The sequence below is a fragment of the Hyperolius riggenbachi genome, chromosome 1 (genome assembly GCF_040937935.1).
Source record: "Hyperolius riggenbachi isolate aHypRig1 chromosome 1, aHypRig1.pri, whole genome shotgun sequence".
Taxonomy (NCBI): Eukaryota; Metazoa; Chordata; class Amphibia; order Anura; family Hyperoliidae; genus Hyperolius; species Hyperolius riggenbachi.
Genome location: NC_090646.1, coordinates 421,081,645 through 421,106,853, shown reverse-complemented (window position 1 = coordinate 421,106,853; position 25,209 = coordinate 421,081,645). Strand labels below are relative to the sequence as shown.

Here is a 25,209-nt window from a genome sequence, read left to right as displayed (position 1 = left end):
GCTATCACAGCACAGAACAATATGGTCAGGTCAATATTTCTAAGACTGAGAAAATGGTATGTCTGTAAGACTATAAAATAAATTGACTATGTGCAGGGTTGAGAAAAGGAATCAAAGACTGGTTTGCCTGGATTCTGCTTTGAAGTGTAACTCCAGCTGACATTTTTTATCCAAGTGTTGTACAGAGGGGAAAGCTTAAAACTATTGTCAGATGTTAACTCTGTCTTTATCAACAATGGGCAGATTTTACCTCACTTCCTGTTTTTGGTGACTTTGCTGCGGAACTGTGTCAAATCTCCTCAATTCTACATTTTTTAAACACTACTAAAAGAGTGTTTTTATTGCTGTGCTTTTTGCTATTAGAGAAGTTTGACCTTTCGCCTGTTCTCTGTGAAAAATGCTGTTAGATTCCTCGTTTTCCCTAAAACTTAAATTGCACTTTTTGGCAAAAGTTCACTTAAAGAAAAGTAAGAAGAAATCTTGTTCTAACTTCCCATAAGGAGGAATGTTATAATTGTTATAATTGTTATTACAGAAAATCTAACACACTTCTATAATAAATTCTATGATTGCCTTAGATGCTAAGAATTCTGAGTTAATGCAAATCTTATGCTAATTCTATGCAAAATGCAGCTTAGATTTGGACCAATCAAATGCAGCATCTCTTTGGCCATCCCTATTTGCCATATATTATATGAGCATACTTACAGTTGGTGTTCAAAGTTATTCAACCCCACTGAAATTAAGTGTTTGGACAGTTTAAAATTGATTTTGATCATTTCAGTCATCTTGTTTACAATTAAATCAAGGAGGCACTTGTAAGTCAGACAAATATAACATAACATTTATAATGAAATAACCACAAATGTCTTTTCTGTGCTCACATCATTATCAGTTTTATTCAGCCCCCAAGTGACATTCATTCTTAGTACTTAGTACAACATCCTTTTCCATTTATAACAGCTTTTAAACGTGAAGCATAGCTTGACACAAGAGACTTGCAGCGATCTATGGGTATCTTAGCCCATTCTTCATGGGCAAAAGCCTCCAGTTCAGTCACATTCTTAGGCTTGCGCGTTGCAACTGCTTTCTTTAAAGGGAAGGTTCAGGGAGGGTGGGTAAAAAACAAAAATCAATTTCCACTTACCTGGGACTTCCTCCAGCCCGTGGCAGGCAGGAGGTGCCCTCGCCGCCGCTCCGCAGGCTCCCGGTGGTCTCCGGTGGCCGACCCGACCTGGCCAGGCCGGCTGCCAGGTCGGGCTCTTCTGCGCTCCAAGGCCCGGAACTTCTGCGTCCCACGCCGGCGCGCTGACGTCATCGGACATCCTCCGGGCTCTACTGCGCAGGCGCAGAACTACTGCGCCTGCACAGTAGAGCCCGGAGGACGTCTGATGATGTCAGCACGCCGGCGTGGGACGTAGAAGTTCCGGGCCTTGGAGCGCAGAAGAGCCCGACCTGGCAGCCGGCATGGCCAGGTCGGGTCGGCCACCGGGAGCCTGCGGAGTGGCGGCGAGGGCACCTCCTGCCTGCCACGGGCTGGAGGAAGCCCCAGGTAAGTGGAAATTGATTTTTATTTTTTACCCACCCTCCCTGAACCTTCCCTTTAAGTCCCACCAGAGGTACTCAATCGGATTTAAGTCTGGTGACTGCGATGGCCACTCCAAAATGTTCCAGCCTTTAATCTGCAACCATGCTCTAGTGGACTTGGAGGTATGCTTGCGATCATTGTCCTGTTGAAAGGTCCAACGTCCCCAGGGCTCAGGTTTGTGACGGACTGCATCACATTTTCATCCAATGGGCTTGATTCACTAACCGGTGCTAAGTGTTAGCGCGAGAGTGAACAGCCGCTTAGTGCCCCATAAGTAGCTTTGCGGGCACTAATAGTCCCGCAAAGCTACATCGCGCACAAGACCACCCATATCGTGCGCAGCGCGGCAGGACAGTAATAGTGTGTGGTGCGACGATATCGACATTTATAAGGCGCCGGGTGTGATATTGTCGCACTGCGCACTATTACTGTCCCGCCGCGCTGCGCGCAATGTGGGTGGTCCTGTGAGCGCAAACCACCTAACGCTGTGGTTTGCGTCCAGTAAGTGTCGAGGCCTTCTAACCGGCTTAGCGCCGGTTAGTGAATCGAGGCCAATATCTCCGGGTACTGAAGAGAATTCATGGTACCTTGCACACGCTAAAGCTTCCCTGTACCTGCAGAAGCAAAACAGCCCCAAAACATGATTGACACCCGCCATGCTTCACAGTAGGCAAGGTGTTATTTTCTTCATAGGCCTTGTTCTTCCTCCTCCAAACATAGCGTTGATCCATGGGCCCAAACAGTTATAATTTTGATTCATCAGTCCACAGAACACTATCCCAAAACGTTTGTGGTTTGTCCACATAACTTTTGGCATACTGCAGTCGACTCTTCTTATTCTTTGGAGACAGCAAGGGGGTGTGCCTGGGAGTTCTGGCATGGAGGCCTTCATTACGCAGTGTGCGCCTTATTGTCTGACCTGAAACTTCAGTACCTGCATCTGACAAATCTTTTTTCAGTTCCTCAGCAGTCACACAAGGACTTTTCTCCACTTTGCGCTTCAGGTAGCACACAGCAGTCAAAGTCAGCATCTTTTTTCTGCCACGACCAGGTAGCATTTCAACAGTGCCCTTTGCCTTGAATTTGCGAATGATGCTTCCTATGGTGTCTCTTGGTATGTTTAACCTCTTTGCAATCTTCTTATAGCCATTGCCCTCCCTGTGAAGAGAAATCACCTCTTCTCTTGTCTTCCTGGACCATTCTCTTGACTTAAATCAATCAAAGATGGAGGGCGCTTGTAGGGATTGTAACTAGAATGTTGTCTATATAGGTATGAACAGCGCTGAGAGTAGTAGTTGGATAATATAAGCTTTAATAGATTGTTGTGGTCTGTATATATTCAGAATAAATTTCAAGGCACAAGGTCAAATGCTAAAAATACAGAATTTAAAATCTATAAAAGGTTGCACCGCATATAGCTAGAGTGCATATAATGCTTACACATACCCTGCGTATGTTTAGGATTAATACTCAATCAAAAAAAGACCACTATTCAAAAGTTCAAAATATTTAAAATCGCATAGTACGTAATTCAAATGCATATATTGCATACAGCTAACTCGGTTGTTATAAAAGTTGTAAAAGTTTACACCGCATTAGGAGTATTCACCATAAATTCTGTGACAAAGAATGCAATATTCAGTCTACATTCAACAATCAACCCCCATTCACTCCTGAGCCACCCGATGCTGTTTATGCACAAAGATGTGCTAAGGGGGAAAAAAAAAATTGGTCAGAGAATTCTAGGACCAAAATGTCCGAGAGCAGTGGGGGGGAGGGAGGGGATGATGAATGATGGATATTCTAGCAGTAGAGACTGAGTTTAGAGTACTTCTCGTGGTTGCGCTTCAATTGCGCTTGCGGCAATTCCGCCGGATGTAGATAATGGTGGATCACAAACTTGATGAACGGATCAACGGGGGTACTCACGCTCCTGCAGCTATCCAGGTGTACAGCGGTTGGTATCGTCCTGTGCGAGGCTCCAAATGTCCTTGTCCGCAATCCAGGTGCGTATCTTCCGCTGGTTGCAGCGCTCCAGTTCCAGTGTAAGTGCTCCCTGACAGCGTGAGAGCTGTGCAGTGTGACAAGAGTCCTTCCGGGTCTGCCTAGACACCGGTGGTATGCTTCCGGGTATGGATGGTGACGTCACCCTTCTAGCGTGTTCGCAAGCGTTGGGTCTTCTGGTCTGCAGTACCTGATAGCCCTGCTCACACGCTATATCCCTCCAGCTGACGCGTTTCTGCGGTCCCGGCCGCCTTTATCAAAGCTTAATGGAAGTATACCAGTGTCTCAGCAAATCCTGGATATATTGTCTTTTCTGGTCACATGTCTGGTCACATGTCTTTCCCATAATGCACTCCAGTCTTAAAGAGACAGTAGTCCTTTCTCTTCCTCAATCCCTTTGTATTAGTTCCATAGTTCTTTGTTTATGGAGGTAACTTAAACACCACTCAAAACGTGGTTTTGACACCATGCATAGGGGCATGAGGCCAGGTTATCACACATGTTGTAAGTTCAATTTCCCCCCGCTTGTACTTTGTCCCATCTTCGGTTTATATATTACACATGCTGATTTATGCATGTGTCCCTACCAGCTCCAAGTGTTAGTGAGGAGAGTAGGAAGGAGGGGGAGGTGGGTGGGAGCGGGGGAAAGGAGTGTGGAGCAGTGGGGGAAAGGGGGGGGGAGAGAGATTGGGGAGTGGTATGGGGATGGATTGATCAGGGGGTGGGGTACCAGGTGTGGGTGGCACCACAGAAAAGGAGGCGTGCATATAGAATGAAGGGCCCTGGGGTAGGGAGAGTGCCAGGTGTAGGTGGCGCCCCCGATGGAGGGAATTCCTGGTGTTATACCTAGGCATCGGATGGATCAGTGCATCGGTGGCTCCACCCCACTCATACTCACAGGAACCCAAACAACTCGAACTCCATGTTCAGTCCCTTTGGTGCCATGGAGTCTAGTTCAAAAATCCAGTATCCTTCCTTACAGGACATTTTTGAGATGTAATCGCCCCCCCTACTGTCCTTGGTCACAATTTCTAACCCCATAAATTTTGTATCCAGGACACTGCACTTGTGATGCCTTTTGTAGTGCTTAGAGAGTGGGTGGCCGTTCCAACCCTTTTCAATATTACGGAGATGTTCATTAACCCTCTCTCTGAGTCACCTCTTCGTCCTCCCTACATATATCTTATCACAGGGGCAAATGATGCTGTAGATTACCCCTTTTGTGTCACATCTTATAAGGTCTCTAATTTTATACTCCGTTTTGCCTGAGTTGATTGTGGTAACCTTACTGTATCCTCTTGTCCTTTGGCAGCATTTGCATCTCCCACTGCGTACAAACCCACCGTTCTTTGTTTTTCTATTCTCTTGTCTCTTGCTATTGGCTGCTGTGGCAATCTTGAGTCCAATTGTGCCTGGTTTCCTGTAAATGAAAGATGGTTTCTCTGGGATAATCTCATTCAGTAGCCTGTCGCCCCTCAGGGGGGCGTATGTTTAGGAATATTAATCCTAAACATACGCAGGGTATGTGTATGCATTATATGCACTCTAGCTATATGCGGTGCAACCTTTTATAGATTTTAAATTCTGTATTTTTAGCATTTGACCTTGTGCCTTGAAATTTATTCTGAATATATACAAGCCATAACAATCTATTAAAGCTTATATTATCCAATTACTACTCTCAGAGTTGTTCATACCTATATAGACTCCATTTATAACACAACTGTATGCAATATATGGATTTGAATTACATGCTATGCGATTTTATATATTTTTTGTACCTTTGAATAGGGATTTTTTTGATTGAATATTAATCCTAAACACACACAGGGTACGTGTATGCAATATATGCACTCTAGCTATATGCTGTGAGACTTTGTACAGATTTTAAATTCTGTATTTCTAGCATTTGACCTTGTGCTTTGAAATCTATCCTGAATATATACAGACCACAACAATCTATTAAAGCTTATATTATCCAACTACTACTCTCAGCGCTGTTCATACCTATATAGACTCCATTTATAACACAACCAGAGGTGGTTGGGAACCCCTGGCCAGTGAACAGCAGCGGGTGAAAAGAACCACACTATCCCCATCTGTACTCCCATACCACCTAAGCGCCTCTCCACCTTTTAAAAACTTTTTGTAACTAGAATGTTGTTTCACCCGCTGCTAACCAATTAATCTGGGTACCCACTACCCCAAATACAGAAGTTAGGCCCCGTTCACACTTGCGGTTTTGTCAAAACCGCACCGGATGTCCGGACCGCACCGGAGCCGGACCGGACCTGATCCGTATGGTTCCTATCCGGATCCGGTCCGGATCCGGTCCGTTTGCATCCGGTTTCCGTGCGGTGTGAACACGGTTGCGGTCCGGATCCGGTTTCTTAAGGAGATACCATCCTGTAAATACCTGGGGTCTGGGAGGTCAGCAGAAGGGTCTGGGGTCATTGTTGGAGACAGGTGGACGTGTGGAGACCATCCGTGGATACAGAGACTGCAGTTGGGACCATGGATCCAGGCATTTTTTACTCGTAAACCTGGGAATTCTCTCCTTCCTGTTGTTCGCCTCCTCGTTATCAGACATCAGACATGTTGCTGCCAAAACGAGCTCCAGCATGAAATCGCTGCTGCCCCACTCTTTGAACGCTGGGCCCATGTGGTCCCCATCCAAAATGCATAGGAAGTGGGGTAGAACGTCCGGTTTTTGTAGCCAGTGTGTTGTGCGCTCTCCGGCTCTCATTGCTTTGTATTGGCCGGATGGTGCAGTCCGGCTCCGCTCCGGATACGGCTGCCGGAGGAGCCGGACCAAAAAATAGCGCATGTTGGAACGGACGCCGGAGTCCGGATCCGGTCCGGATCCGGTCCGGCTCCGGTCCGGCAGAACGGACGCATGTGAACGGACGCATAGGCTTTCATTGCTATTGCCGTGCGTCCGTTCCGTCCGTTCTGCAAGCGGTCCGGCTCCGGCACGGCGATTCCGGACGGCCACCGCTAATGTGAACCGGGCCTAAATGATAAATAAATAGAAAGGTGGCGCTGGGAGTATTTGTTGTATATATACAAAATTATTGTTATAGGCCTTTATAATGCCACTCTTATTAAGGAAGTCCCTAGGTAGGCGGAAGCAGGAAATTTGGGCGCATGAGGCAAGTGGACAAAAAGGGCGCCGCCATTCACTCCCATAATAAATATCGTTTAATGGGCGCCCAACAGGAAAAAAGGGCGCCGGAGAAAAATAAAGTTTTAAAAGCGGCGCCCGGAGACTTTTAATGTTTTATAACTGCTTCTCATTAATACCCATTATTCAATGATTTATAATTTTTTAAACATTATTTTTAAACGAAAAACAGTACAATATTTTTTTTAAACATTACTTTTAAACGAAAAACCGTACAATATTTTTTTTTAACATTTTTAAACGAAAAACCACACCATATTTTTTTTAAAAACGTTATTAATGCTTATCACAGGGGCGTCTTAGGTTTAGGCACCACCAGGGAGGTCTTAGGTTTAGGCACCAACAGGGGGGTCTTAGGTTTAGGCACCAACAGGGGGGTCTTAGGTTTAGGCACCACCAGGGGGGTCTTAGGTTTAGGCACCAACAGGGGGGTCTTAGGTTTAGGCACCAACAGGGGGGTCTTAGGTTTAGGCACCAACAGAGGGGTCTTAGGTTTAGGCACCAACAGGGGGGTCTTAGGTTTAGGCACCACCAGGGGGGTCTTAGGTTTAGGCACCAACAGGGGGGTCTTAGGTTTAGGCACCAACAGGGGGGTCTTAGGTTTAGGCACCAACAGGGGGGTCTTAGGTTTAGGCACCAACAGAGGGGTCTTAGGTTTAGGCACCAACAGGGGGGTCTTAGGTTTAGGCACCAACAGGGGGGTCCTAGGTTTAGGCACCAACAGGGGGGTCTTAGGTTTAGGCACCAATAGGGGGGTCTTAGGTTTAGGCACCAACAGGGGGGTCTTAGGTTTAGGCACCAACAGGGGGGTCTAGGGGTTAGGGATAGGTACAGGGAGGGTTCTGTGTGATAGTAGGGTTAGGTATAGCTTTAGTAAAATTCTTATTAATGTTTTATAAAACATTATAAATTTCACTTTTTAAACAGGGAAGATTAACGTTTTTAAAATTGCCCATTTCATACACATTATTTAATGATTTATAACTTTATAAAACATTATTTTTAAACGAAATATAGCACAAATTTTTGTTTAAACGTTATTCATGATTATCGTTTAAAACCCTGCGCCCTTTTTTCCCGGCGCCCTTTTTTAACGTACGCTAGGTAGGCACCTGGAACTATAAGCTGGTCTATTGGTGTTTATGAAAATTCATACAGTAGAGCATACAGTCATGCTCTACAGTCAGTAGATCTTACAGTACAGCATACAGTCATCATACCTCAAATAGGTATACAAATCTTAGTTAAACAGATTTCCGTTGAGAAAAATGCACGTAATATAAACGTTTTTAATGATAAAAAGGAATTAAGAAGTTATACTGGCTTTGAGAAAGGCGGCCGAGCCCGCTGAAATGCATTAGCCCAATATCCCTCCCCGCATTGAAGTTACTGGAAGTAGGAGATTGTTGCTGTGACAACAGCTCTAATACAAACTCCCTATTGGAGTGTTCCAGCCATTTTTAGAACTTCAACATGGGAGAAACATTAACATGATGACAATTTTGATAAAACGTCATACCACTTTTCTGTCGTAGGATTCCCCACTGCTGTATGTTGTAGCCAGTGTTGATGCACATTCTTCCAAGTACCAGGGCTTTTTACCACTTTCTGTTGTGCTGCTAATGGAGATTGTGTAGATGCTATTGGTATAGCCATCGCAGGAGCAGTGGTCTCTACTTCTACCTCCATTGCCTGAAGCCCATACAAATATTGATCCATATCCTCGTCTGCCCTACAAAGGGACACAAACATTGCAAAGCAACATTAGAAATAATGTACAACACAAAGTGCGATGTCAAAAAAATAACAGGGACTGTGTTCACGTTAACATGTAACATAACAGACAGACCATATATTGCAAGGCTGCCCTACAAAGAAACACAGAGCAGGTCAGTGCCAAAGATTTTTCACTGTGCTGGAACTTTAATAGGACACTGGGAGCAGTAAAAAAATCTGCTTGTATGAAGTTCTCCACATATGTAGGTGTGTTTTAGCTTACTAACAGTTATTCAATCATGGAACACTTTCAAAATGAGTCATGTGGCAATTTGTATTTCCTTAAATTGGTCCCACTGCCTACAATGATGTATGTGACAACCAGAAAGCCATGGAAACAGTTTTCAGATAAGCGGAATAATGAAGTATGAATTATTATTTTAATTATCAGCAGCTGAAACACTGGATTTCTAAATAAGCTAGTATGCATTTTTTAATTGTGCTGCACAAATGCATTAAATACATTTGAACTTTTCACAGAAAATTGCCATCTTTATTTGTTTCATATTTACTTCACAGCAAACAAAAAGGGTGCTTAGATGACTTTGTGAAGTGCTAATGCCCCGATATTTATGCTAAACCAGCTGTTGAATTCTACTGATGTGCCTAAAAACACAAGTTTATCTAAACAGGATACTGTGTTTTGAAAATTAATTGCTGAAAGGAACAACAACAGCAAAACCAGTTGCTGAAAACATGCAGTGCATTTATGAGGTTTATTAAGCATAGACTGATGTCATTAGTTTGTTTTTTGAAAATAAGTTCTCACTCACTTTCTCACAGAGATCACTTAGAATACTGAGGAGAAAACATAATGTGGTGTGAAACAAAATTTAAAAGAAAGTCATTTACAAAGTAATTTCTTAGTTCTTTTAGCTAGCTCTCTATGCACCCCTACTGAGTATATGAGGCGAGAAGAAAGCCTAATGTGAAAATTTCTCTATGAGCCTCGGAGGTTTCTATCTCTCCATCTCTGGTTCGAGGAAGCCAGAGGGGCATTAAAACTGCAAGTGTTTGGTGGGGAAAAATATTTGCCTCATGCCTTCAGTTGAGCTTTCTTCAGTAGAGACTTTTGCATCAACAGTTTTCAAATAGTACAAGACACAGGATACACATATGCCCATTATCTCATTAGTAATGTTCCTGTGGTGATGTAAAGAGCTAATCAGCTTATATGACCACTACTACATTAGGTCTAATAAGGGTGGATATAAGCAAAATTTGAACAAACTGCTATTTGCTCACAGTCAATACTATTTGATCGCAGGCTGGGGCAACTCAAAATTCAGAAGACTTAAAATTGATGTAAATTTTCACTTTTGTTTCTATGGTGCTGATTATTCCAGCAAGATTGCAACTCTCACACATGCAGATATGTAAGCATGACTGTTACTTTATGATACAGGCAGTCAGGTATACCATAAAGCAAGCCTGAAAATAACCTGATGAGATAAATAATTGTGTTTGTAGTCCTTCTCCTAAATAGAAATAGAAACAGTGTTGCGCCTTTGATCAATCAGCAGCTATACCTGGAAGGGGAATATCCCACTTATTCCCTACTGACTATAAATGCAAAAAAAAAAAATCCAGTAAGCGCTACAACAATATGTAGAAATTCTATTTACTAAGCCTCATATAAATTTGCTGGTATACACATTTTCAAATTACTTGTTTAGATACTGATTATACCAGCAAGATTGCAACTCTCACACAACTCTCTGCAGATATGTAAGCTGTTACTTCATGATGCGTGCAATTATTAAAGGTATACCATAAAGCAAGCCTGAAAATAAACTGATGAGATAAATAATTGTGTTTGTAGTCCAACTCCTAAATAGGACTTTCATAGAATCCCAAAGTCTTAAAAGTCTGTGTTGAATAATGACAGTGTTCTTTGCCATGCAAAAATGTTATGGCCTTTAATTAGTTATCAGTGACAAATATGCGACAATCCCACCCAGGTCCTGCAAAGAAAGAGTCATTTTACACCCTGGATTCTTAAAGTGAACCTGAGCCTTAGCTCGGGTTAAAAATCAGATACTTACCATGAAGAGTGTTAAGCCTCAAGATCCTATTGTGGCTTTCCTTGGTGTTCGGAAGATCCCCGTTACTGAGCCTGGCCCCCTCCATATTGGGGCCACACAGCTCCTCTTCATCTATCATGGCCACGCAGTAGCAGCGCGGGCCCGCCCGTGCATGCGCAGCAGCACGGAGGCTACAGCTCCGGCTTACTGCGCATGCATGGGAGGATTCGGTTGGCTATTGTGCAGCCATGCTGAAGGAAGAGGAGCTGCGCGGCCCCGATGTGATTAGCGACGCTCAGCGACGGGGGACAACTTAAGGTAAGTATCTGATTTTGTACCTGAGCTTCGGCCCGGTACACTTTACTCCTTACTTTGAAAAAAAAAAGGAAAAAAGAAACCTAGTTGTATGCTTGTGACTTCACACACACGTCTTTCATTCATGCCACTTTAGGGACCCTTTATGTAATAGTTTGTCTACTCTTGTGGAAACCTCCAGGCAAAATGAGCTAAAACATTGCTCCTGTATATTAGAATACTAATAGAATACTAATAGTACTCATGAAAAATAATCCCCTTTAGCTTACATAGCAAGTAAATTACAATCAGGTAAACAAACTTGAAACTTCCTAAATAAATCTTACAGTAAATTATTCATGTCCCTAATTACACACACTGCCAATATATTAACATAATTCTAAATTATTAGGCATGTAGTATTCAGATTATGTCATCAGTTCTGTAAAAGGAAGATACATTGTTCACAGCCATTTAGAATAAAGAAAACAATTGTTTGAAAACAACTGTAAAAGTAAGAAATGAAATTCTATGTTCGATAAAAACTTTTTATATCAAAATAATGTGCTTAGACTGCTGAAAGGCAATCAGAGATCCTGTCTATTGGTTGTCTGTAGAGGACACCAGAAGTGAGAGGGATATGGAGGCTGCCATATTCATTTCCTTTTAAACGATGCAAATTGCTTGGCTGTCCTGCTGATCCTCTGCTTCCAATACATTTAGCCATAGACCCTGAACAAGCATGCAGCAGATCAGGTTCTCTGAATGAAGTCTGACTGGATTAGCACCATGCTTGTTTCAGGTGTGTGATTCAGACACTACTGCAGCAAAAGAGATCATCAGGACTTCAAGGACACTGGTAATGGTTAAAAGGAAATAAAAACGGCAACCTCCTATATGCCTCTCAGTTCAGTTGTCCTTTAAGGCAAAAGTAAGGCAAATGGCAATTTCTGCTTGGCAAAAGCTCATTGTTGACTTTCCAAGTAATAGCCCACCATGCTGAATAGCAGAGCCGGGACAAGGTCCTCCAGCACCCAAGGCTGAGACACCAAAGTGCGCCCCTCCATCCCTGCCACCCCAGCCATCACACACTGATTGCTATTAGACTAAGAGGCGCCACAGGGCCCACAACCTCCCCAACACCTTAATATCTAGTTATCTGGCTTGCAGTAACTGCCATGTATCCCCTTTTCTTATTTCTTTCTGCTTCAAACACAATTAGGAATGACAGCTGAATGAATTCTGCGCCCCCTCCTACACTGCGCCCTGAGGCTGGAGCCTCTCCAGCCTATGCCTCGGCCCGGCCCTGCTGAATAGTTTCCTGTTGTCAGAAAAAAGCTTTAATGACTTAGATTCTCAGTCAATCATGAATGATAGAAATAAGTCTTAGAAAATGAATAACCTACAATACAATATATGTCAATCAAAATACAAATGTAACAGGTAAAAATCTGTGAATAAAGAACATTTTAATTAAAAGTCCACCCCAGAAGTTGTAAAAACCTCTATAGTTCAATATAACAATAGAATGTGCAAATCCCCTACAGTAAGAAATTAATACACTTCTCGCTTTTCATGCAGTGCCACCAAGACCGACTCTTCCATGAAGCGAGGAGAGGCAGCAAATTAGGTGGCAACATACAGGGGAACAGCTCCCAGCATGCTTTAGCAGCACAAGCCCATTGGGCCATATCCTGTTAGCTTTTCTCTTGAGTTTTCCCAATCCAACCTTATCAATAAAATACTTAAAAAGCTCCCTCCCACCAAGCAATAAATTGCTCAAAATAAGTATGATATTACCATTTTATCTAATTTTGAGAATTTATTCAATAGCTAAGTGCTAAAAAGTATAAAAAATAATCTCCTTAGAGAAAACTGGAGAAAAGTTCATAGAATATGGCCCATAGTGTGAATAAGGCCTTAGGATATTTAAAACATCCTGTGTCAGTATCACAACATGTCACCTACAATCTTGGTACAATGCTTTGCATCTTAAAAGAAAAACTGAAGCAAGAGGTATATGGAAGCTGCCATATTTATTTCCTTTTAAGTAATACCAGCTGCCTGGCTGTGCTGCTGATCCTCTGCCTCTAATACTTTTAGCCACAGAACCTAAACAAACATGCAGCAAATCAGGTGTATCTGACATTATTGTCAGATCTGATAAGCTTAGCCACATGCTTGTTTCTGGTGCTATTCAGACACTACTGCAGCCAAATAGATCAGCAGGGCTGCCAGACAACTGGTATAGTTGAAACAAAATACATATGGCAGCCTCCATATTGTTCTCACTACAGTTGTCCTTTAAAAAGTGCTGTGAATTAAATGAGCCAATGAATTTGTGCCTGCCTGCAGCTTTCCTTCAATGCAAATGAACTGTATATAATCATATTTACATGGCCCTGGTAAAACAAAGCTAAATTATTTTTCTCACCCTTGTCATTACAGTTTAGCAGTACTAAATGTATTTTCAGTGTCTCCATTACTTGCTTAGCCACATTTTAAAGCATGTTTCCTTGACATTACTGTTAAATGTCTTCCTTGCTGCATTAAAGTAAAGAATAATGCTCTGGGATTCTGTTCTCCCTGGTTTCTAACAGCCCTCTATAGATTTTTACTCATTAGAAATACTTTAACAAATCTTTTTGCCTTTGACGATTCCCTATTCATAAGTATCCCCAGATCTCTATGCTTAAAGGACACTGAGCTATCCAGAGTCTTAACCTTTTCTCTCTGACCACTATTTCCTTTACAATGAATATGAAATAAAAAGAAAACAGATAGGCACTTGTGACCTCATTAGTCCACTGACAGCAGGATGTCTGAAATTAAGTATAATATGATAGGCTTGCCTGAGTATTTGCGGACACAGTGCATTTACAAATTGGGCACATGGGATATTTTGTCAAAGTTTATCCTGGGTCAGGTAAATGTAGCCATTCACCTTGGAAGTAACCTCTGCAGAAAATCCTGACAATATATTCCCCCTAGGTAAAGCCACAATGACATAGGACACCAGTAATGCAGTATGCCCCAGCTACACACCATTCAGTAAGAGATAGGGAAGCTACATTCAACAAATGATGTGCATATTATAGTAAAAGTGTTAATGTACGTTACTTATATGAAGATGTACCTATGTATTTTAATATGGCTTACAATACAACATCGATTAATAGTAATTAAGTAACGTGTTCATTATTGACCTTTGAATTGTTTCTTCGATCATCATGTGGGCAGCACGGTGGCGTAGTGGTTAGCTCTCTCGCCTTGCAGCGCTGGGTCCCCGGTTCGAATCCCAGCCAGGGCACTATCTGCAAAGAGTTTGTATGTTCTCTCCGTGTCTGTGTGGGTTTCCTCCGGGCACTCTGGTTTCCTCCCACATTCCAAAAACATACGGATAAGTTAATTGGCTCCCTCTAAAAATTGGCCCTAGACTACAGTACTTACACTACATAATATAGACATATGGCAATGGTAGGGATTAGATTGTGAGCTCCTTTGAGGGACAGTTAGTGACAAGATATATATATATATATATACACTGTACAGCGCTGCGTAATATGTCGGCGCTATATAAATACTAAATAATAATAATAATAATAATAAAAATAGGACAGTATTTCCTTCCATGGAGTAAGCCTCTGTAGTAGCAACTAGAAAGATGAATGGAGGAGGGCAAAGCTGGCTCTTTTACAGAAAAAAGGAGAATGATTTAGCTCAACTCCACTTTATGTATTATTATCATTTAGTATTTATATATATACCGACATCTTCCGCAACCCTGTACAGAGAATATACAGTAGTCTTGTCACTAACTGTTCCTCAGAAGAGTACACAATCTAAATCCCTACCATAGTCGTATGTCTATGTATGTATCATGTAGTATATTTATTGTAGTCTAGGGCCAATTTAGGGGGAAGCCAACTAACTTATCTGTATGTTTTTGGGATGTGGGAGGAAACCAGAGTGCCTGGAGGAAACCCACACAGACATGGGCAGAACATACAACAAACTCCTTGCAGATGTTGACCTGGCTATGATTTAAACCTGGAACCCAGCGCTGCAAGGCGAGATCACTAGCCACTACACCAGTGTGCTGTTTTGTTTTGTTATATTTCTTATCCAACCAACTTTCTTTGCATGTCGTTTGCTGTGTCTATAATAAGGTATGTGAAGGTATTTGAACTTACAAAAAATATTAAAAAAGCAGTTTGGGGGGTTGGAGGGGCACATATACATTTTTGATTTATTTCGAAATTGAAAATCAATTTACGTGCATTGGAATTCCTGAACATTAGCTTCCTGGCAAATAAAATTGATAACATAGCAAATTCTCTCAATTTTAAAGTTAAGGATAAAGTGCTGGAATTAAATTTGTTTTCAATATAAAGATTTTCTGAACAGATTAGAAGATAAGATTCCCTTTTTCTCCTGAGTTTTCTCTTAGGTAATATTTTATAACTTGTCAATAAAATGCCTTTTAAGCCACCAGCAAGCAAGATGGTACTAAGAATCATTTTGACAGTACTTTTTCACTCCTTTTTGGTACTTTTTCAATTGCAAAGTGCTGAAAAGGTATTTTAAAAAGAAGATGAAAAATGATCTCCTAGGAGAAAACTCAAGAGAAAAAGTTGATTGCATATGAGCCACAGGCCCATATGCAATTAAGTTTTTCTCCTGAGTTTTCTCTTAAATGACATTTTGAAATTTGGCAATAAAATGCCTTTTAAATCACTAGCAAGCGAGAAAATACTTAAAATAGTTTTGATAGTACTATTCCACCTACTTTTTGGTACTTTTTCAATTGTAAAGTGCTGAACAGTTATTATAAATAAAAGATAAAAAAAAGTATCTCCTAGGAGAAAACTCAGGTGAAAAAGTGAATAGCATATGGCCCACAGACTGTTAACTATTTCCAATCCATTTATTTTTCCCCTCATGTCCCTCCCAACACTTACCGGTACTTTTTTCCCTGTGTCCAGAAGCGGCGCAGTGGAGTACCAAAGGGGAATAAAGTGTTGGACTTTGACACTTTGATCCACACAATCTGACATTGGGCCGGACTTGATTCAGCAAGGGTGCCCCTATCGGCAAGCCCAAATGCACCCACCTTGTATTTATATTACGTGCCGCATTGGTGGAGGATGGGCTGGCAGTCCTCTAAGTGTCAGACTTAGTCCAACATTGATGCTAAACTGGAAAGTGCCAATGTCGGACATAGTCCAACACAGGGTTGGAAAGGGTTAAGCCTGTATTTGGGTGGACTTCCTGATTCGGAAGAAAAGCCATGCCCATTCTTACCCCTGCAGCCCTTCCATCTGCACTAGTCCCCTGGTAAATACCGCTCTTTGGACTCTGCACCGGTACTGAGACCAGGCAGGATCACACAGCTGAATTTGTGTTTCCCTATGGTGATTTGCCTTAACTTAGTAAAACTTTTTTGTGGACCAACAAGTGCTGCTGAGGTAGTAAGGCTGCATGGAATACACCCTTACTGCTAGATAGGGAAGCAGTGACCCACTGCAGGATAGCTTTCAAAAAGAGATGTTATCAAGAACAAGAAATGCCAGCAGATCCTAAGCTGTCACTGATATTCTTTCAGCATTGTGCAGTTTGGTGTTTTCCCCTTATGTATTAACACCCATGATAGGGTGTAAAGCATGCAAATCAGCAAAAGCCGCTCCTAACCATTTTTTGTGCCTTTTAGAGTACATACATACACATATGGTAAACACATACGGTATGTCTATGCTATTATGTTACATCCATGTGCAAAAATATGTATTATATATGGAGATCTGAGCAGTAGCATGGTTGAAACACACATTTTGTGGTTCCATGTTGCAAAAATGCATGCATGCTGTAAGTAGGTGGTAAAGCAGAGTTATGGAATGCAAACATTTCTGTGACGAAACAATGCAGGCACATACTACAGGCACTGGACAGGGAACCTAGTAGTCAATTTCTTTTTATTATTATTATTTATTATTTTCATATCTCATTATAGGTATGCTCTAAAGAGGAACTCCAGTGAAAATAATGTAATACAAAAAAGTGCTTAATTTTTACAATAATTATGTATAAATAATTTATTCAGTGTGTGCTCATTGTAAAATCTTTCCTATCCATGATTTACATTCTGACATGTATCACATGGTGACAATTTTACTGCTGGCAGGTAGTGTCACTGGAAGGAGATGCTGCTTGCTTTTTTGGCAGCTGGAAACTGCTGTTATTTTCCACAATGCAACAAGGCTCCCACAGTGTGATGTCAGGACTTTACAGCTGTGAGGCGCTGATGTCACACTGTGGGAGAGGTTTCACCACAATATCAGCCATACTGATGATCTATTTGAGAAAATGAATAGATTTCTCATGGGAAAGGGAGTATCAGCTACTGATTGGGATGAAGTTCAATTCTTGGTTACGGTTTCTCTTTAAGTCAGTAGATGTTTGTTAGGCTCAGTCACAAACTATAATTTCTTTAGATGTATTTAATTTATTGTATATTATTTTTCTAAAGGAATAAATATACTGGCATCTGTAATTACATTTCATCCTTCTGTGGAAAGATGTGATATGAATTAGCTGCACAGAAATATAGGTATCTGAAATAGCTGAATTCTCATACACTAATTTGCAAAGATAAGAAAATAATTGTTTTTTTTTATTAGTATTGTTATTATTCAGTGGATTTGTGTGCAAGCTGTAGCACAGATATTTGAAATGCCAAGGAAAGACTAGAATAATAAAGAAAATTGCAAGACTACAGGTTTTTAATAACACTGCCAAGAAAAATATACCTATGTCAGTAATGAAGAAGATGGTGGAATTGTGATATTCAGAGTTACAATAATAAAAATGAGACACGCAGTTCTAACCTTGGTACATCACATTGGCCTGATGATGCTACATTAGTTTATGATTTTCCAATCTGGATTGCTCTTGGAATAGATAATTGGATGGTGGGAGATAAAAAGTCAAACGTAACGCAAGTTCCTGCCATTGGTGTGTCTCTTTCTTATATTACAGGTAGTGCAGAATTATTAGGCAAATGAGTATTTTGACCACATCATCCTCTTTATGCATGTTGTCTTACTCCAAGCTGTATAGGCTCGAAAGCCTACTACTAATTAAGCATATTAGGTGATGTGCATCTCTGTAATGAGAAGGGGTGTGGTCTAATAACATCAACACCCTATATCAGGTGTGCATAATTATTAGGCAACTTCCTTTCCTTTGGCAAAATGGGTCAAAAGAAGGACTTGATAGGCTCAGAAAAGTCAAAAATAGTGAGATATCTTGCGGAGGGATGCAGCACACTTAAAATTGCAAAGCTTCTGAAGCGTGATCATCGAACAATCAAGCGTTTCATTCAAAATAGTCAACAGGGTCGCAAGAAGCATGTGGAAAAACCAAGGAGCAAAATAACTGCCCATGAACTGTGAAAAGTCAAGCGTGCAGCTGCCAAGATGCCACTTGCCACCAGTTTGGCCATATTTCAGAGCTGCAACATCACTGGAGTGCCCAAAAGCACAAGGTGTGCAATACTCAGAGACATGGCCAAGGTAAGAAAGGCTGAAAGACGACCACCACTGAACAAAACACACAAGCTGAAACGTCAATACTGGGCCAAGAAATATCTCAAGACTGATTTTTCTAAGGTTTTATGGACTGATGAAATGAGAGTGAGTCTTGATGGGCCAGATGGATGGGCCCGTGGCTGGATTGGTAAAGGGCAGAGAGCTCCAGTCCGACTCAGACGCCAGCAAGGTGGAGGTGGTGTACTGGTTTGGGCTGGTATCATCAAAGATGAGCTTGTGGGGCCTTTTCGGGTTGAGGATGGAGTCAAGCTCAACTCCCAGTCCTACTGCCAGTTTATGGAAGACACCTTCTTCAAGCAGTGGTACAGGAAGAAGTCGGCATCCTTCAAGAAAAACATGATTTTCATGCAGGACAATGCTCCATCACACGCGTCCAAGTACTCCACAGCGTGGCTAGCAAGAAAGGGTATAAAAGAAGAAAAACTAATGACATGGCCTCCTTGTTCACCTGATCTGAACCCCATTGAGAACCTGTGGTCCATCATAAAATGTGAGATTTACAAGGAGGGAAAACAGTACACCTCTCTGAACAGTGTCTAGGAGGCTGTGGTTGCTGCTGCACGCAATGTTGATGGTGAACAGATCAAAACACTGCACTGACAGAATCCATGGATGGCAGGCTTTTGAGTGTCCTTGCAAAGAAAAGTGGCTATATTGGTCACTGATTTGTTTTTGTTTTGTTTTTGAATGTCAGAAATGTATATTTGTGAATGTTGAGATGTTATATTGGTTTCACTGGTAAAAATAAATAATTGAAATGGGTATATATTTGTTTTTTGTTAAGTTGCCTAATAATTATGCACAGTAATAGTCACCTGCACACACAGATATCCCCCTAAAATAGCTAAAACTAAAAACAAACTAAAAACTACTTTCAAAAATATTCAGCTTTGATATTAATGAGTTTTTTTGGGTTCATTGAGAACATGGTTGTTGTTCAATAATAAAATTATTCCTCAAAAATACAACTTGCCTAATAATTCTGCACTCCCTGTAATTACCACCTTGTCCCTCATGCAGCTGTAACAACCCAGAGATTACAAAGCAAAGCGACATGGCCCCTGCCTCCTGAGCAATACCAGCCTGCAGGCTGCAAGAGGGCAACAAAGACTACTAACGTTTTGCAATTTGTAAGTGTACAATATTTTATAAAGAAAAAAAAATCTTGACTCTTTATCATTTTAACCAAGTGGAGGTGGACATTTAGGGGCCACTTATTATTAAGGTGGGCTTCCAGATTCAGGCATAAACTATCCCAGGGCTTATCCATACATGTGTGCTCAAAATCACCCTCACCTCCCCTATCATGAGGTGGGCACGAGTGATAAGCCCTTTGACCTTAAAAGATACCAGGAGCTGAAGTACTTATTAAAGCGGGGGGAGTAGGCCTGTATTAGATGCTGTCCTCATGCCTACTGCTTCCCCCGTTATCCTCCGTCTCCCTTCTTTGTACTCTAAATCTTCCACCATGGCTCAGTCCATGTCGCTGGAGTCAGGCATTAATGTGCAGGCGCGCAACCAAGAGCACTCTGCGTATGTGCACAACGGCTCAGGGACGTTATTGTGCCATTGTGCGCATGTGCAGAGTGCTCCTGCCCGTGCATGCCTGCAAAAGGGCAATTAGTAAGAGAAGGGAGAGGGTGGAAATGTCTCCCAATGTTATGGGTCATGTGATCTGGTATTGGTCAGGGGTAGGGCCTATTGTCCTTGGGCTTCTCAATTCTTGAGTTTTACAAGCCTCAATGCATAGAGTTCTCTGCATTTCATATCTGTACTTCTTGCGATAAATATGTTAAAAGTACCTGCCTGGCTTCTGGTACCTTGCATCTAGTAATGCCTTATTGTTAGGAGAGTGAGAGCTGTTTCTTCAGCACAAAGCAGATGACTTTACTCAACAAATCTTATCCCAATTCTAAGAAAGAATACCGGTTTGTGGCCAGCATTGCTAATTAGAAACCGCCATGAGTACCTCCCGTCACCTTTCTGTGATAATAATGCTTATTTCTCTTTTATTAAACTTTTTTAATATATATAATTATTAATACACAAGAAAAGAATTTGAAACGGTAAATGTAACATAACACTGGTCAAGGATGAGCTAGAAAAGAACTGATGATGAGAGAGAATGAAACACTAGCTGGTGCCCCTTCCAGTTGTTTTCTATCTACCTTATGTGAGTGATGATGGAATATGGGAGAACTCAAGACTATTCAGTCTAGTTAAGCTGCATCAGACAGATGTACAGGATGACAGTCTTGGAAGCCAGGTTATAAAACATGAATAATGCAAAATGGTGTAAGTGAAATGTGTAAAACGTAATGTTTTCCCAAAAAATTATATATATTTAACGCTAAGCTAAGGCTTTTTGAAAATATTTTTTTTTCAAAGATTTTATGAAGTTTTCATGAAGGCAATCAACAATTGCAATGAACTATACACTGAAGTCTTAGAACAGTGTAACATAAGGCTGGGTACCCAACCCAACACTCTGCGTACTCATGGGCATGCGCATCCACAGTGCACAAAAGTGACCTCATCTGCCATTGCCTTGCCCAGCCTCTGCTCAATTATTTGATAAATGGCCAGGCCGGCCACCATCAGGCCAGAGCAATGCCTGGAGATGTAAATAGGGGAAACAGGCAAGCACATGCACTGTTTCTTTTTCAACTGAATGGAGCTGTGTGGGCAGCAGTAGCAGCCAACCACAGCTCCAAAAAGGCTTGTGCTTTGGGCTGTATCCTCCCATTCAGTGGTTGCAGCAGCACTAAGACAAATAATTGAGATGTGCAATTATTTGCCTAAGTTTGGGCCTCTGTTTCCCTCAAAATTGTTCTGGAGACCATTAGTGCAGACAGTGGCCTAAATTCACAGAGGTGCAGCACGTTGCCGCACTGCTGCCGCAGCCTACTTATTCCCTATGAGGAAGTTCATACTTCCCACGTTACGGTACGCTTTTACAGAAGTGCCCTAACATTAGCGCAGAACTACGTTACCATGCGGCTCCAGTGGCAACCTGGAAGTCATGTTAGTCTATGGTGACGCGTTTTTTCAAAAAGTTGGTGTCGCAACGTTGCGGTGCACATGCACGGAAGCATATTTTTACAATATGCTTCCGTGCACTTCCGCATACCCAAAGCAGGAAGTGACCGCAAGCGCGCATCACTTCCTGATTGGAAATTTGCAGGGAACACCGTGGCTGTCAGGCTCCTCTCTTCCCCCTGCACCCACCCACATGATCTGCATTTAATGGTATGTGACTTCAATCGATGCGGCACGAGTTTGTCATAAAATTACGGTATATATGCTGCAATATCTTAAGGCTCATACACACGTCCCAACAATCTGCCCAACTATCTTTCAAACTTGGTCTGTTGGAAGATAGTTGGGCATGTGTACGGCTTGCAAACAACCAGACAACCAACTGATCGCAGGATGTTTGCCAGATCCAACCGGTGGATCAATCTGCCCAACTATCGTGCAGGTTGGAACTTGTTTACAAGTCTTTTGAACAACTTGTTGTTTTTGAATGGAGACATGTTGTGCAGTTTGTTGTTTAGCTTGCGCACATAGTGGTTAATTCACTAAACTGTGATATGACAAATAGCACACCTTATCAAAGATATCACACCGTTTCAAAGATAACCCAACTTATCAAAGTTAACATACCTTATCAGAGTTGCATAGCAAGCGTTACGAACCCACAGGGGCTCAGGGAAGGACGAGTGCCATTGCCAATTAGTAGGCATAAGTTTGTAGCACTCGTTGTGCTACTCTGATAAGGCGTGTTAACTTTGATAAGGTGTGCTATCTTTGATAAGGTGTGATATCTTTGATAAGGTGTGCTATTTGTCATATCACGGTTTAGTGAATCAACCCCATGGTATTTAAGTGAGTTGGCTGTTTAGTTGATGTGTATGTACTTGTCATGTAAACAACTTGTTGTCACATTGTGCAGTTGGTTGTGCATTAAATTGGATGTATGTATGAACCTTTACTTCTGCTGTATGTATAACTTTATGGCTGCAGAAAGAGCCTCTTATTGTTTGAAAGGATTGCAATATGTGATTATAGATAGTGTTCTAGTAGAGACTTTTTTCTGTTCTGGAGTTCTGGATGTGTGTTCATTAAAAAAAAATGAAAAAAATCATATATAATTGATACAACACATTACATACATGTATAGGCAGAATAATAGTAAAAAGATAGCACTGAGCTCACTAAAATGCTTCCCATGATTTGTTGCAAAAAATATTTTTTGACAGAATATATTGGACATGGCACAAAACGCACCAGAAAAATAACATTACTACTGTACATAACAGCAACTGCTTTACTGCTTGAAAACTATTCCTAAAGGGTCTGTAAAAACCTGCTTGCTAGATTCTAGCAATCAAACTGATCTGAATGACTCGTATAAAATAATCTGCACTGAATATTAAACAAAACCATTGCATTTGAAGCGAAAAAATGTATTAATCGCCGACCTTCCAATCAATTCCGTGACACGGTACTTTTTAGGTTTGACTGATCAAATGTCACCGCGCAAACAGAATCAGGCTTCACTAATTTCCCAATCTCATGTACTATGCAACAAGTCAGCATAAGAATTGCTTCTAATTAATAGACAATTATTGCTTTTCCATTTTTCTGTCTTTAAGCTTGACAAGTGAATGAATTCCGGTGTTAAAATGCAATGAATAGCAATAACAGAGGCAATGTTACTGCGGAGAAAGAGAAGAAAAGGGAAGTGCTGTGATGGGAGGGGAAGCTTCCAGCTGAGTATGTCCCAAAGACCCAGCAGCAGTGCATCTCATCATTAATGTCCATCAAACGTGTTGGGCAGTCATCCAGTGCTTTAGACACAGTGGTGTAATGAGAACAAGATGAAGTCCACCATGTCATCTAGAAAGCTTTGTTGGCACCGAGCTGCTTTCTTTGAAAAATAGGGTTTCACTATTTGACCTGGTGAAGAAAACGCGTTCTGATAGTATAATAGGACTCAGAAGTGCTGCAGAGTAATTTGCCACACCAGACATCTCACATTAGCTTACATAGCAACATAGCTTATACATGTCAGCGAGTACTGTACACTTTACATTAGATAAATATGTTTAGAAATATACAGTATATTTGACCAAAATATGTCACTTTTTATATTTATTTATTTATACTCTTTTATGGTTGCCCTACCCAGAGGCACAGGCAGATTAGGCATCTTCCAAATTCAAATTATCCTACTTATTGATGTGTTATAAGTATACATTCACGGGATATGGTAAAATGCTCAGCCTGTCCCTATTCCTAAGGTGCCCTATCATCTGACCAATTCCACATTTCTATATTGCACTCGCTATATATTGTAAATTGTCTCCAAAGGGCACGGGCAGATACTTAAAGGAGTTATCAAGCAAAAAACCCTCCACACCGCTCTACTTACCGGGGGCTTTCTTCCAGCTCCTAATAGCCGACATGTCCCACGCCGCATTTCCGCTTGTAGCCGCCGGCCTGGGGTCCCTACTGGTGCAGAGGCCGACCTCCTCTACTGCGCTTGCGCGAGCGCTGCTGTCAATCAAGCCCATGTTGTCCGTAGTGTACTGCCCAGGCGCAGCACACTGCGAACAATGTAGACTTGGTTGACAGTAGCGCTCGCCCAGGCGCAGTAGAGGATGACTTTGAGGTCAGCCTCTGCACCGGCAGGGACCCCGGGTTGGCGGCTGCGAGCCTGTCTGTCCTCTGGCTGCTTATAAGCCAATGAGAAGATGAAAGGGAATATCCTGCACGCTGGTGCCCCCTGCTGGTCATATAGCCATTGTCTATATGCAACTGAATCCCTCTCCTACTAATTGGCTGACTTGCTCAGCTTTTGCTTGATTATCACTGCAAGCTAGGTGTATTATGTGTGCACTTCTCATTGGCTTATAAGCAGCCTGCAGGCTTTATAAAGCAGCAGAGAACTGTTTGGGAGTGAGGTTCTCCAATTGTGTGTTTGGTAAGTTTTAGAGCAGTAGGAGACAGGCCTTGGAGGTGGCAGCTTTAAGGTTTTGGCTGCACTCACATATGGTGTTGGATGCTGGTTCTGGGGCCCCGGGCAGTGAGAGTTCCCGGGGCCCCAGGCTGGCTCAAGCACCATTGTTTTTAATTATTGTAGTATCCCATGCAGTTTAGTTAGGAGGGGGGCAGATGAGAGGGAATATCCTGCACGCTGGTGCCCCCTGCTGGTCATATAGCCATTGTCTATATGCAACTGAAGCCCTCTCCTACTAATTGGCTGACTTGCTCAGCTTTTGCTTGATTATCACTGCAAGCTAGGTGTATTATGTGTGCACTTCTCATTGGCTTATAAGCAGCCTGCAGGCTTTATAAAGCAGCAGAGAACTGTTTGGGAGTGAGGTTCTCCAATTGTGTGTTTGGTAAGTTTTAGAGCAGTAGGAGACAGGCCTTGGAGGTGGCAGCTCCAAGGTTTTGGCTGCGATCACATATGGTGTTGGATGCTGGTTCTGGGGCCCCGGGCAGTGAGAGTTCCCGGGGCCCCAGGCTGGCTCAAGCACCATTGTTTTTAATTATCCTTTAAAGGAACATCATCATGAAAAATAGTAAGATTTGAAATACATGTGTACACACAAGAAGCCAATTTCTCTTAAGCTAAGTACCCACAGCCAGATGGATCAGCGGTCTCCGCCGAAGAACAATCGTTCCACGATCTGGCTGAATCTGCAAGCATCATTGGTGGTG

At 42.0% G+C, this 25,209-nt stretch overlaps 1 protein-coding gene across 4 annotated transcripts in view; it reads right to left on the bottom strand.

Moving 5' to 3' along the window:
* Positions 1-25,209, bottom strand: part of PCSK5 (proprotein convertase subtilisin/kexin type 5) — a 639,880-nt gene that overhangs the window by 343,364 nt on the left and 271,307 nt on the right. For all 4 annotated transcript variants that reach the window (XM_068236619.1, XM_068236638.1, XM_068236648.1 and 1 more), the window contains exon 8: positions 8,296-8,508. In XM_068236619.1, the coding sequence (XP_068092720.1) occupies positions 8,296-8,508 (213 nt within the window). The remainder of the gene's footprint in view (positions 1-8,295; positions 8,509-25,209) is intronic.